Here is a 15,355-nt window from a genome sequence, read left to right as displayed (position 1 = left end):
GGCAGGGGGTGCTGATGTTACAGATGGGGGGGGGGGAAGCGTCACGTGAGGGAGCTGTTAAAGGATAAATGTAGAAACGGAAACCCAAAGAGATTATTTAAAATAACCCCAGTAAATATGAATATGTTAGGGCGTTATTTAAAGTTTTCTGAAGAGGTTATGGAGATGTCGGGGACATATTTGCAATCTGCACAGCTCCACTTAGTGGTCAAGAATATACTGACCCTTTGCCACAGATGTTTTAATCCTTTTCAGTTTCAGCAATGCTTAGATTAAATAAAGCCAACACGAGGCAAATATGTGTCCGAATGCACAAGCCTGTTACTGAGGTAGAATAAATAATGCCAAAAGACATAACAATTTATATTGCTGGACTAATTTGATTAGTCTGTGTTTGTACTTTGCTTTTGTTTATTTTCAGTAGCTCTTCCCCAAAATGAATATGCCGGGAGATTATACTGGAACACAAAGCCAGCCTGAAGTGCATATCTGTTGATTCTCACAGAAGCAAATTTTTACTGTATAGCCTGCATATTCGCAGCAGAAATATATTTTTGTTCACTAGATTAGAAAACAGAAGTGCACTAGGGGACCCAGACACCCAATGAAGTAAGCACATCCTGAAGACTGAACATCTGCATACTGAGTTACATACTTGCAGTCTACACCCGGGCATTTTTAGCAGTACGTCTTTTGTTCTTGGTGGTGATGGGATAATTAAAAAAAAATGCAAAGAAATCATAAGGTGCTTATAGACAATGAGAAAAAGAGATAAAAAGCCAACTGTGTAACTTATTTCCTTGTATCATTTAATCAGCTTTTGCAGGTAGCTCAGCTACTGAAATTTAAGGCAAGGATTTATTAGAAGAAATCAAATGAGAGCAGCAGTGCTATAGCAAAAGCAATCCCCTAAGGAATGTTCTTTTCGTTTTTTTACAGTAACATGCCTTAATTGTAGAAGTCTGTGGATGAGAACTGACAATAGGAAAACAATTAAGATACTAAATGAGTTTCTGAAGTAACAGATAAAAGCTCTTTCAACAATGCCTTTAAAGTTCCCATTCATCAGAGACAACACTTCCAAACCCCGCGGTGGGACAGGAGAAAGCCTGTTCTAAGCTCACCTTTGGATCGCCCACATGCAAAACTCACCAACCTTGTGCGTAATGACTACGCTGCCTAAAACTCTTCAGAAATGTTATTTTTATTTTGCATATGTAAACATACAACATTTTTCTTTAAAAAATTGGAAATATGTGTAACTTTTCCACCTTTACTTAAAATCCACTGCCAAATGTTTCCAAATTAATCTTTTTCAGGCTTGCTTTCTTACAGTGGCAGTGTTCCTTAGGTCCCTATTAAAGGTGTAATGAAACTGTCTTTCAGCACCTTTAAGTCTGTCACCTTTGAGTCTCTGTACGCAGTACAGTGCTTTCAGGGCTATAAAAATATATCAGCAATCTCTAATAAAAATATGTTGATATGTCAAAGCATAAAAAATCCAACAAAATATATTAGAACCATTTAAATGTCTGTTTGGTGTCACCAACAGTAAACAACAGTGCCAAAATTTGTAGATTTTTACAAAGCTCTTTCAGAAAGGATTATTTCAGAGATGGAAAGAAAAATGTGGTATTTTTTAAACTCAAAATAATATCCCTATCCCCATCCAAATACCATCTGCGATCTGTACTCTGAACAAGGGTAATGGGTGCTGTGCTTTGAAGCAGATTTACAAAGCAAGTGGCTGCTTTCAGAACAGGGCAGAGGGTTTGATCTGGGGCTGTAACTGAGTGGGTAACGCCAGTGCCTTTAAGCATAAGATCAAAGGGAGATTCCCCGCATTTGTTGTTGTCTTCAGTGAAGTGAGATAAAAATGCAGAGCCTGAGTTGTCTCTGCATGTTTACAAAGTTTTCACAATGGTGGCCTCCGTCAGCTCTGTCGAGCCGTGCTTGCAAATAAGGAAACTATTCCATTGTAAAGGGGGTTGTACAAGTGCTGTGCATATTCTGTACAGGAGTGTGCAAAGGATTTGAGGTAAATATTTTGTTTGCTGAAGGACTCGCAGATTTTTAAATATAGTAAATGTGCATCTGAAGAGAAAGTGTTGCTGTTAATAAAAGCATAACAATGGTTAATAATACTAACAATTAATAAGTGTGATAATTCAACCTCTCAATGAAGAAATTATGCGCTTTGTTAGCGGAAACAGTGCCTTCACCTTCTGTAGACTTTGCATTTTTCTAGACATGCACAAGAATTAGGGAGGACACTCTTGTACAGAAGCAGTGATACACTAAGCATGGCTCATTTTCTGTTATGCTGCTTTATGAAAATATGCAATTTATAATCCCACGTGTACTCCTGACCTCCTTGTAAGCAAAGGTAAGCATTAGTATTCTAGCTGCTTGGGTATGGTAATCCCTATGTGAATGTGGTTCTTCCTTCATTAATGATCCCATTTTGCTGTAAATGAATGTAATAGCCTTCTCTGCTATAGGCTCAATTATAGAGTGGCCTAAATGTTTTACGTATGGAAATGCTACCAAACAGCAGAAAATAGATTTGTTGAGAGGACACAGGACTCAGCTGCGATGAAGGAAAGATCGCTACTGAAGTGCTCCGTGGTCTTACAAACAGTTGCAGTTGTGTGAAGGCCAGGACATCTTGGAGCAACAGCCCAGAAGATGCACGTTTATGTTCTCTAAAGTTAGGTTGAATAAACAGAAGTGCACATTCTTTTTTCAATTTAAGTCACCTCTGTTGATAAGAATTCAGTTGTTGAAGTGAATTCATTCATTCAATGTTAACGTTTAATGGAAATCATACTTAGAATTTTCCCATAGGAAGGTAGAGAGAAGCAGAGGTTTGAACGCTGCGATTTCTGCGTGTATCTTTTACTCACTTTCAAAAAGTTTTGGTTTTGCAGGTTTAAAACACCTCTGGTCTGTGACAGAAATTAACGTATTGGTCAGGCTGCTGGAAGCACGGAAGGCTGCTGTTACTGTCCCCCTAACACTGCCCCGCTCCAGGCTGAACAAGCCCAGCTCCCTCAGCCTCTCCTCACGTGGTGAGAGCTGGACATTTTGTTGGCCCTCCGCTGAATTCCCTCCAGTTCATGCAAGTATTCCTTGTGTTCCAGGGTCCAGAACTAGGCACGGGCTTTTAGATGTGGTCAAATGAATGCTGGGGGGTGGGGGTGGGGGGTGGTGTTTCAGAGCATGTTAAGATGCTACAAGAGGCATCAAGAAGTGAATAGTGTGGCATGCTCTGCTTTTTAGAGCTGGATTAAGGTGCTTTCTTCAGACAACCTGTAGAAAATCATGGCTCAGACCCCTTAGGCAGAAAGGAGGGGGTTGTGTCTCATACCTGTGCTAAGTAGTGCTTTTTATAGTAAGTAGAGAGCTTTCCTTGCCTTCCTTTTCTTCTTCCTTCTTACTGCTTTTTTGTGGACCTTTGAGCCTATTCTGAGAACGCTTCCTCAGGAAATCCCACGAACCGGAGCAGCGGAGGTAGCGCCTGCTTCCCAGCTCTCCGGGGACAGGCTCGAGGCCAGGACGCACAGAGCTGTCTGTGTGATCTGCGGAGCGTTCCCTGGGGACTTTGGGGGAGCTGGTCAGAGCCTGCGCGGATGCGTGGCACTTCAGTGTTGATCTGGGGCACTGGGACACTTCTCAAGGTACAGGGTCTCTTGCCAGGCGGGTGAATGATCCATTCCGCCTGAGTGTGCCCCAGCTGCCCTAAGTGAAGCTAGAAAAGCTGCAGGCTGTGAAGTGCGTGCCCGCCCGTGTGCATGCCCAGCCCTCGTGTACGGAGCTGTATAAAGGGATGTTTTGCAGACCAGCAGCGTCTGTTTCTAAGCACCATGAGCTTCTCAGAACAAAGTACTTTCCTGAGCATTCCAATATAAAACGGAAAAACCTCTGACATTCTTCATCGGAAGATGCTCAGAGCTTTAATGGCTTGGGAAACTTACTTTGTAAGATTTACACTGAGCCCGTTTTCATCTGTTTCATAAAAGCATATTCCAATGCAGTAGTGTGTAATCAGCGCAAGGCTTCGAGCTGGTTAATTCACTGTGCTTTGATTAATACATTTTAGAGACAGACTGCCATGATCAAGCAATTAGACCAACCTAGCCATCCAGCAGGCTTTGAGTGCCAAACGTACTCATCTGTAATTTTATCTTATTAGGATGGCTTGATAAATTAGATTTTTTTTAAAAAAAAAGTTCTTACTTGAGATGATTGAAATTTCTTTATTTGCCAAGCTTGTATATTTTATAATTTTATTTTCATGGCTTCACGGCAGTCATGCTGCATTCTGGAATGCATGCAGGGGGGAAATCGGCTTCCTATGTTAAGAAGGTGAAGAAGGTGTCTGGAATGACAGCATAACAAATTACCCTCTGCAATTATTTGTTTCATTATTTTGTTGTCTGTGAAATGGCCAGGCATGAAATACTGCCCGCTGCTGTGTCTCTGGGGTGTGTTCCAGAGGTTTTAAATTATTTTAATGCTTCCTTGTAGAATATTTCTTTTTACACTGGGACCCAATAGAGGCACCTAAGGATCCTGTGGTGGAATACATGCCTGTCTGTGTACCTAAGCCATACTGAAATCATAGCACAATTAAGCAACCTGACAGGCTTGGGTGCTTCTGAAACCTCAGGAAGCGCCAAGCTGAGACTTCCAGTGCCATAATTCCCTTTGAAATAAACCTTGATGTGTTCATGTGTTGAAACGTAAGGAAAAGCAGGTAAGTGGGGGGTTGGGGACTTCACCGAGTTGTGGACGCTCGCGCTGTTCCAGGTGGTGTCAGAAAAAATCAAGGTAAGTACTTTGGCTGGTGTGGGGACACACACACACTCGCTCTCCCTCTCACACACGCTCACCTTCACACTCTCACACTCACTCTTGCACTCACACTCGCACATAGACTCTGTGACACTGTCACACTCCACACTCAGTCACACGCTCACAGTCACACACAGTCTCACTCTGTCACACTCTCAATTGTACCCTCACACTCATACATGCACTCAAACACACACTCTGACACACACTCACAGACTCCACACACTCACACACTCAGTCTCACACACACACACACTCCACACTCAGATGCTCACACTTTAACACACTCTTACTCTCACACACGCTCGCTCCCACAGTGTCACACACTCTCCACACTCTCACACACCACACTCACATGTGCTCACGCTTGCACACAGACTCTCACATGCAAGCACACAGTCCGCATGCTCACAGTCACACTCTCACACACCCCACACTCTCACACACCCCACACTCTCACACACCCCACACTCTCACACACCCCACACCCCAGACGCTCACACTCATGGGCACACTCACACACATGCTCTCTCGCCCTCACTCTCCCGCCCCCTCTCTCACACACAGTCCCACACACACAGTCCCACACTCCACACTCACATACGCTCACGGGCACATGCAGACTCATACTCTCACACTCAGAAACACATGCTACACACTCACAGACACTCACACTCACAGGCATGCACTCTCTCACAGGCACACACCCTCTCACAGGCACACTGCACACTCTTACACACTCTGAGACTCACACTCCACACCCTCACGCACAGCTTCACACAAACTCACACTCACACACAGACTCTGTCACACACTTCACATGCTCAGTCACTTGCTCACAGTCACACACAGCCACACTCCTCTCATACACTCACACTCTCACAGTCACGCTCACTCCTGGGCACACACAGGCTCTCACACACACGCGGTCACTCACACATAACCTGTCTCTCACTCCCTCAGTCTCACACACACACACACGCACGCTCACAGTCACACACTCACACTCCACAGTCTCAAACACACACTGCACACTCACATATGCCCATGGGCGCACACAGACTCACACACACTCTCTCACAGTCACACTCTCATGCACTCACACACAGTCTGTCACACACACACACACACTCTCCACACTCAGGCTCACACTCAGGCTCACACACATGCTCACACACACGCATGCTCACACACTCTGTCACACACACAGACTCACGCAAACTGATTCACAAGCTTCACGCTCACTCACTCACGCACTCCACACTCTCTCTCCCTCTCTCACACACAAACTCTCGTGCACACACTCACTCTCCCTCACACACTCCACACTCACACACCTTCACGGCCATGCACACTCACTCCCTCTCACTCCTCCTCTCTCATTCTCTCTCCCTCTCTCTCACCCCCCCCCCCGTGTGCTCCCTCTCGGGCGCTTCCTCTCTCCTCAGGCTCAGCCCCAGGTTTCCCTGAAGCCGTCTCTGACACACCATACACCAGCTGAATTTATTGAGTGGTCCAGCAGTAAGGAGCAGCTTGAGCTGGGTGCATCCAGAGAAGGACCCCAAACAAAGAAATCCCTGGGCAATTCTGCCCTTACAGTTTAAGTTCCCCTCACTTCGACTGGCTTCAGTCCAACAGCAATATTTGTCTCTGGGGTCTTCTTGTTCCTCATTGGATCCTTCCTTTGTCTCCTGGGGGGAACAGTTCTTAATGGATGCAGCTTCTGCTGATGGTTGCGGCTACCATGTCTTTCTGCTTTGCACAGGTTTCGGGGGGCTGCCATCATGTAGCTAAGGAACAGTTCCAAATACGGTCAGCATAGCTGGGTGAACGTCACAGCTTGTGGCTTAAGGCTTTAGCAAGCCTTGCTACTGATGCTTTGTATTGGGTTCTATTTGAGCTAGAAAGTGACTCTACCACAAGGTTCTCATGCTCTTTGTATATGTGACATCCCAAAATGGTTGGGTTTGCTAAAGCGCTCTTGCTTTGGTTAAATATGAGGCGGGTTGCTTATGCATTTCATAGCACTTGGGGCGTCCCGAGTGATGCAGTTTAGGGTTGCAAAATCAGAAATACTCTGGAACAGTTCTCTGAAAAGTGCTAAGTATTAATGCCTGTAGGTTTTGTCATGCAAGGTCTCTCAAACTCAGGCACATGGTTCATTTTGTTTTATATAACACGGCTGACATGCGGCTGCGATGCATCACGTTCTAATGATCAGGTCAGGAAACCTGGCAAGCTGTTTTTCCTTGAAAGGGAGGACTGCATAATACTGTTCGTGATTGCTGTTTGTTCAATAAAGTTTTCACTCTTCCTATTTATTTACTTTCAATTTTGGTTTCAGTTCATTTAACCTTCAGAAAACATTTGTGCTGTCGACTGTCTGCAGAAGGAAGGCTGTAGCAGCCCCTTGCTGCATTTATCTCTTGCTGCGGAGCTATGATGTCTGCAGTAATAAATGTATCCGTTTGAAACAGAAGTGATTAAGTTCTTGTTGAAATGTCTTCTGGAACAAAACATTAGCTTTTGCTTTCAAAGGGCAGATACTGCAGCAGATAGCACTTAACCCGGCCAAGGACAAAGCGTTATGTTTAAACATCGCTTTCCTGCTTGCCACTATGAAACAGCAAGGATATCTGCATTCAAGCGCTTCCCTTTCTTAATACATCAAAACAAGTATCTCTACAGAATTGAAAGTAGCATGATTGTAGCTATTGCTTTATTTTTAAAAACAGCCCACCCATCCTACCAATTTACTGTGATTTATTCCTTTGAACTTTTAAATCTGAAAGATGCTACAACAAAGGAAAAAAGAATTGGGCAGGCACTGACATTTACACACTACGCGTCTGTCTGCAGAGGCACTGATCCACCCAGCTGTGCATTTCTGAACCAAACAGAATTTGACCATCTTGCGGTAATCCCTGGTTGTCCAGCTCAGGCATCCATACGAGATTTGGCACTAATAACGTCATCTTGATAGTATGTTGTAACCGTGGCTGTTGCTTTTCAAAGCTGATGTATACCAGTGAAACCATGTACAGCCTCATTTTGCCGACTATCTGGGAAAAAGCTCAAGGCCAAAAGATGGAGCATGGAGAAGATTTGAGTTTCCTGCCCAAATCAGGGAGACACACAGGCTGCTTGGTCTTCTGCGTGTATACAGAGTGCAAGGGAGGTCCTTCCAGTGCTATGGAGGTCCTGGTGCATTGCATAGGACTTTCTAAGTACTAATGCAATAGGTTAATAACGACAATCAAATCAAATCATTGATAATAGCTCATCAATCCAGTGCTATATGTTTTCTGAATTTGAAGCTAATAGCAATCCCCAGTAGCTGTACCGATACATCCCAAGTATGCATCTCTTACATACAGGTTTGTATTCTCAAAAGGTGATGCAGACATTAAGAAACTAATATTGTGTGTTAACAAATGTGAAAATACAGAGCAAATACCACATTGCCTGATTTTTGTATTTTATCCTTGTCTTGTTTTCAAGGAGTGTGCTTTAAGATGCCTCAAATGTTAAGATTATCAAGCATATTCTGCAAGTATACAGCGAGTATTTATCAACACTGGTTTAGCTTTCATTACTTCTAGTGATGTTTACGTTGCAATAATGTTACTTTTTTCTATGAGTGGAATTTGGAAACCATACAATGTAAAAAACACATGGGAAATAAAAATCAGTCACCTGACAGTAAGTGCTAATTAGTATTTTTCTCTTGAATTCTGTCTTTCAGATTTGTGATAAAGAGTGGCATTACTATGTTGTCAACGTTGAGTTTCCCGTTGTTACGTTATACATGGATGGAACAACATATGAACCTTACCTCGTGACCAACGACTGGCCTATCCACCCATCACACATAGCCATGCAGCTGACAGTCGGCGCTTGTTGGCAAGGTAATAGGACAGCAAGTAGTAGACAGTAGAATGATGAATTCAGACCAAAAAGAATCTTACTTGTCTTGCTGATTAAATAGTAAATACATTACTAAAAGGTTGATGGTGTAAAATCAGAAGTAAATCCAGAGTTAATAATTAATCAAGTCCAAGGATAAAAGGACTGGGACGTTAACAGGGTTTGCATTTCCACCATCTAAAGAAGTGTTGAATACAGGTTGTTTATTCAACGTGAAAGATTGCCGTCATTCTCTTTCGTCTTCCCTTCTTACAATTTTTCCCTTGTTCTGCAGCTTTAAGCAAACTATCTAAATATTACTCTAAAGAACTCCAGCTATCTCCTTTCAGTCTCTGCCTCAAATTTCTTTCACAGCACATGGCCTGATCCTGCACTTCTCACGTCAGACGTAGATCACCAGTAATTCCACTAATTTAATTTAATCAATTCAGCCTCTTATAGACCAGATGTAAAAGTAAGAGTAAGATAAAGCCACAAGTCACAACCCCAGAGCCATAATTGTATGGGCCTTTGCTTAAATACTATTTTTTCCCTATTTTCTACCCTTTATAATCCCGCTCTCAATCATTCTTTTTTCTGGTCCTTACGCCACTGTTTCTTTTGCTGTTCTCTGCCTTACACCTGAAGCAGTCCTCTTTTTCTGCTCATCTGCTCTTGTAAAGTTGTCTCCATTACCCTTCCATGTTGATTTTCTATTTATGCATTGTGTCTTGTTTTCACTTAAGACAAAGTATGAAGTGAAGCAAACTGTACAATTAGGAAAAAATGCTTTAAGGCAGATTGTGTTTCTTCCTCACTCTTCCCTGTTGGCTCACTTTCTCCCTTGTTGCCTTGTTTGCCAGTTTGATCTCTGCTCGTTTACAATACGTTATCTGCAAAATTTAGACATCTTATGCATGGTAGAGCTGTTCAGTGTAAATAGCATTAGAAGGAAATCCATCTGTTAGATTATGAGCACCTTGGGGTAAAGATCCAATCTTTACTTTGATGACAACATGCAGAATAAAGCCACACTAATCCTAAAAACAAGATTTGATAAGTTTTGAACATTGATCACCAAGATAGGTATTATGATAGCTAGCTAATCAGCGTGACCCTAATCCCATATATTTGTGAAAATATAGACTGATTCTCATCTAACTGCTATTGGCCTGTGTAGGCTTCCATCTCTATAAGATGATCTTGAGGTGTACTGGAATTTTTCATTTATGTTAAATATATAAAAGAATATATTTAATTTTACTCTAAGTTATTGATATTCAAGGGAATGTTACTCCTTTTTAAGCTAAAATACGTAGTGAAATACCTACCAAACTCTTCAGGATCCAGAATTCTGGTTTAGCTAGTAGTTTACTGGGATAAATGGCTGACAGACACCAATTTGATTTACATTAATTTTATTTTAGTTGACCTGGGTTTTTTTCTTATGTAGTTCTGGTGCAGTATTTATAAATCAAAGTTCCAGAGTTAACAAATGCATCTGTAATTCGTGAATGGAGTAAATTCAGTTCTTCCCAGACATGAGCAAATGCCGTAGGGACTGTGAATAATCACTGAGTATTGCCTTCTGAAAAATCAGCATTTCTCAGTAGCCGTGCTAAAGAAATTTTATTTTAATCCCTTACTTGATGTTTATTTCTAGGTTCTTCTGCATAGGTCTACATAAATATTTTTGTATTGCTTCTGCCCCTTAACTTCTTTCATTTGTATGTTGTGTTTTTATCACTCTCTAATAGCAATCTTTAGGGTGGGTTTTTTTTCCTAAAATCCTCAGTATTGGTGAGAATCCACTCCCCTCAGCCCTTACCTGAATCTCATGGTAATTATCATGCAGGTGCCAGGTTTTGACAACTGTGGAATAGTAACTTTACCTGTGGAATGTGCACTGAGCCGCGCCAGTTTTGCCACAGTGCTGCATCTGTGGGTTCCATCTACTTCCAAGGCAGCTGAATACAATAAGAATAATCTTGTTTCCTTTGCATCTTTGTCTCTTAATCTCAAATTGTTAAGAGAAAGGATTAAGGTAAAGCTTCTCATATAGGCTCACAATAAATTTAGACTACAGACTACATTTAGTATTTAAGCTGTTAAACAAATAGAAAGTTGCAATTGTTTACAGACATTTTTAGTTTTACCTTGAATAATTTGGTGGCTCAGTGCATAACCACTCAGGATAAGAGTCTTCTTCCTTTTTGGTGAAACAACTAATTTAAACTACTGAAATTTTACCTATTGCTGCTGTCTATATTTACTTCAAGATTATGTTATTGGTATTTTAATCGTGTGAGAATGGGAGCTCATCAAAAGTAGAAACAAATTTTCCATCTCACGAAAATGTCAAGATTTAGCTAGGATAATATGCTAAAGATTCTCATAAAACTATCATGTGTCAGGCAAAAAGTTGAACTTTTGATGCTTATATGAAACAAGATTTCAACATACTGCTTTTGGCAAAGCTTATCTTTTGATAAGTTTGTTTTGATCACCTCAAACTATCTTAAATGAATGGTATGGAAAGTCCCTTTGTTAATAAGACTCAGCACATTTTCAGTCTGTCAAATTTAAATTATTCAACATATAAAACCAATCTATCCCATTCAAAATGTTAATTTTCAAAATCCATATGTTTCAAGAAAAAGTGGACCTATCAAACAAATAATTTGACTATAAGTACTTTCAGTGACACTGTTAACTGGGTCTAGTTAGGGATAATACATTTTGGTGAGTAAGAATAGTCTAAACCTTTACATTTTTGAAGCATTAGAAAACTGCTTTAAACCATCTACAATTTATTTCAGTAAAGACATGCCGTGATTTTGGTGGCATAAGCCATTCAGGGGAGTCCTTGCTGAGAGGATATGAGATGTTTCTAGCTCTGGTTTCTAGCTCAGGCTGTTTCCTCCCCTTTTCACCAAAGCACTGGCAGAACAGGAACACGAGCTCTAACCTCTTCCTTCAGAAAGGACAAGACTCTTTTTTTTTTTTTTTTCTTTTTTTTTTTTTCTTCTGTCTTTACTAAACCATTTTCTAGTTCTGGGTCCACAGTATCCATTTATCAAAGTCAAATTATTTGAAAAGCAATCTCAACTCAGACAACTAAATGAACCCAAAGAAATAACATTCCTTTTTCTTACCACACCAGTTCTGATTTGGTCACAGCAAAAAGTCATCGTGACTGCAGGGCAGCTTAAGAACTGCTGAGGAACAGGACGAGTGTATTTAGAGGGCAAAGCGAAAGGTCAAGAACAGAAAGTATTGTAATTTACTCTGTTAGCACTAATAGGAAAACCTGCTACTGCTATGAAGGATTTACCCGTTCATATGTGACGATTTTCAGTTCTGGTCTGGAAACTGGGAATTGTTCTGCTGTTTCTCTAGGAATTTGAGAATCCTTCAGGTCATGAGACAAGCTACTCTTTCAGCCCTGGTCTTTTCATCACTTACACTGGTACTCGTCCTGAGGTTACATAGAAAGTATTATGCTTGCACCTCCTTCTTGTCTTTCTCAGAGTTATGATGTCATGCAGGAGTCTCGTGCACGGAAAGATAATTCTTTTCTTTGAGATTTAATATTTCCTATTATTAATATTTCAATTCCAGAGTCTCTTTTCTGGCTTTTATAGCCTTGTTTATAGCACCCATTATGAAAAGTTAGGTTAGTTTTATTCCTACCTTCAGCTGTTCAAGTGAAATATAAGAGCAGTTTAAGTTCACTGCTGTTTTCCTGCATCTGACATGAAGACAAACCAAATGTGCAGTCTCTCAGGCTTAGATGATAAATTTAAAATTTAGCTTATGATGTGCTCACCGTCCCATTTGCCTGCACCCAAAAAATTTTTTCTTTTTTTTTTTTTTTTTTTTTCTTTTTTTTTTTTTGTCTTTTTGCCATCAGCGTTCCAGCTGTAATGGGCAAGTTTCTCCTACGTCTTTACCCTTGCCTTGGCAGTGTAAAAAGCATGCCTGATTTGTTTGTTCCTGATTTTATGCAATATTTCTTTAAATAATGTGAGAGGAGTGCTAAGACTCTCCTAAAAGGAGGAAAAATTACCCTTTTCCTGAAGGGCAGAGTCTTGTCTAGGGGGCAAGAGGGTATTGGAGGCAGAAGGTAGGATCCTGGTGTGTGGATGGCAGCCTGGAGGCAAGCAGAGAGTGAAGATGGCTGAAAGAGCAGAGCACCAGGCTTTAGAGGTCGCAGAAGAGACCCTTCCTAGGGTCTGCCAGGCGCTGGGTGGTTTACTGCAACCCAGGAAATCACTCGGTTACCTAAAACCAAGCCTGGGGGATAGTTTCCAGCTTTAATGACACACTGGGCATGGGGAAAGTTGTATAAAAATATCTTTTTAATGTTTTGTTCTGGCGTAATCAGTATGAATTTTATCTACTTAGGTATTCTGGCTATTACTCTAGTATAATCTTCCGTGTTTAATTTTAAAACCTTGGTTCTTTCTTTGGGGAGCTCATTAAAGGGAAGATCTAGGCAGAGCTACCTCATTGATTTAGGGTACTATCACAACGGTTAGCATAGAGTTAATTGGTTTTTATTTTGTGTAGTTCATGTTTAATACTGCTGTACTTCGATGGGGGTGGGGAGTTTATTTGAGGGGGACAGTTAAAGTATTATCTTCAGGCTAAACTGTTTGCATTGGTTCAGTTACATGTGACCCAAGAGCAGTGACAGCTGGAGACGGAAATTTCTTAACCTGTTCCAGCCTGTCTCCAACAGAGTGCCAGTCTCCATGCATGGCAAACCCTAACTTACCGCTTAGCCATGACTTCAGTGATGCGTGGCCTGGAAAAGGGTAATACTGACTGCAGAGCTAAGTGAAACACTCTTAGTGAACCCTCTGAGGGCAGAAAGGAACAGTTTGGAGTGCTAGTACAGCTGCTCCTGAAATTAGGCCTTTATGTACCCTAGTGAAGTATGACAGCTTTTTCTGCAGATACTTAGGGTTAAGGATATAACTAAATTTTAACTTCTTTAAAAGGCCTTTTTTGTTCACATCAGCGGTCTCACAGATGATTGCCAAGGATGTGATTTTGATGTAGGTGGGGTTATTTAGGTCCAAAGTCTCTAACGGTGAAAGAAATTTTGAGGCAAAATTACTCTTTCTCAAGGGTATCTAAAGGACAAAATTGAATTGCTGCATGTGTGCTTCCCAGAACAGAAGAGACACCAAAGAGAACACGTGGGAAGTGTGTCCCTGGCACTGTCTCTCAACCCCTGCCTCTCTGAACGGATGTTAGAAGCAGACATGGTCCATCAGGATAGGAGCGAGCTCCTCAAGGCTCAACGTCAGCTCTCATTTCTACTCTCTTCTTCTCTAGTAATAAAATACTCCAGCTTTGCCCTTCCAGCTCAAGATTGTCGAGAGCTTTCCAAACACTAAAAAGGTAACACAGTTCTGCAACAAGGAAGCAGAATTACCCTTAATCTGTGAGGGCAAAAGGCAGTATCAAGAGGGTAGGTGATTTTTCCTTAGGCCACTTAAAAAAATCTGTATCCCAGCAAGAATAGAATCAGACTTCCTGATCAACTACAAAATTGTTCTTATTCTCCCTTTTAGCTTTTGCAATCCTGTTTCATTCTCCTAAGCAATACAAACAAATTAAGATTACCTTATCCTGGAGCTGCACTTTCCAGGAGCTTACCCTAGTAAGTTCTCCTCTGAGTTTATTTTTGATTCAGTTTATCTGAGGACATAGAAAATGGACCCTTTTACAGAGTGAGAAATTTCTTCCATTAAACCAAGGTCTATAGGTTTCCACTCTGAGCCCTTTGTTGCTAAATATTCTGTGGCAACGGCAGCCTGAAGAAGGGAGCAAGTAACATGACTTGGTAGTCTAATCATCCTTTGTACCACAGGCTGCAAACAGACTTCTCCAGGTTTCTCTGAAAAGATTTCTTTATGTGTCATTCCCAAAGTCCTGTCAGAAAAGTAGTGACACAAGTTAATGATTTGTCACAAGGTTATATTGTGGCTTACCATGACCATAAGTCATTATTTCTAATAATGCCACCCATTCTAGAGTGCTGGAGCTTCACAGTGTAATTATGCTGGCCACACTGCGCAGGAGAAGGTCTTCAGGAGAAGCCTGTCAACACACAAACTTTGTCATCATGAATATAGCACAAGGCTATTATAGTTCCTGTTTTCTAAGCAATTTCTGTTTTCTATTCTATTTTTCTTTTGTATTCTCCTGCCATTTTCTTCTTTCCTTAACCTATGCTGGAGACCAATTTTTTTATATAGTCCTTCTGTGGAATAACCTTATTAACCTTATATGTCAGCACTCTGCTGACATATCATCAATCACAAAGTTGCAGTCAGAGAACTGACTTACTCTTCAGGGCAAGAAGAATGGTAAAAGTTGAAGAGGGATCAGATCCCTGAGAAACAAATACACTGCGGGCAGCGTAGCAGCAGCTGTATCACTCAACCTTGGGCTTCCCCCAGACATTAAGATATTCAAGAGATAAAGATTACCCACTACTGTGCATTCTAACACCAGTGGATCATGCCTTGGGGGCTGCCATAGCTTGCACCAACCTGAGGCCTCAGTGGAGTCGTAG

General features: G+C 41.4%; 1 protein-coding gene across 1 annotated transcript in view; it reads left to right on the top strand.

Annotated features, from left to right (window-relative positions):
* CLSTN2 (calsyntenin 2) overlaps nucleotides 1–15,355 on the top strand; it is a 220,042-nt gene that overhangs the window by 188,775 nt on the left and 15,912 nt on the right. The window contains exon 8 of the mRNA XM_035888854.1: nucleotides 8,603–8,765. Within this exon, the coding sequence (XP_035744747.1) occupies nucleotides 8,603–8,765 (163 nt within the window). The remainder of the gene's footprint in view (nucleotides 1–8,602; nucleotides 8,766–15,355) is intronic.

The sequence above is a fragment of the Egretta garzetta genome, unplaced genomic scaffold, assembly GCF_000687185.1.
Source record: "Egretta garzetta isolate BGI_Z169 unplaced genomic scaffold, ASM68718v1 scaffold161, whole genome shotgun sequence".
NCBI lineage: Eukaryota > Metazoa > Chordata > Aves > Pelecaniformes > Ardeidae > Egretta > Egretta garzetta.
The sequence above is the reverse complement of the archived record's forward strand: the minus strand, read 5'-3'. Positions and strand labels throughout refer to the sequence as shown.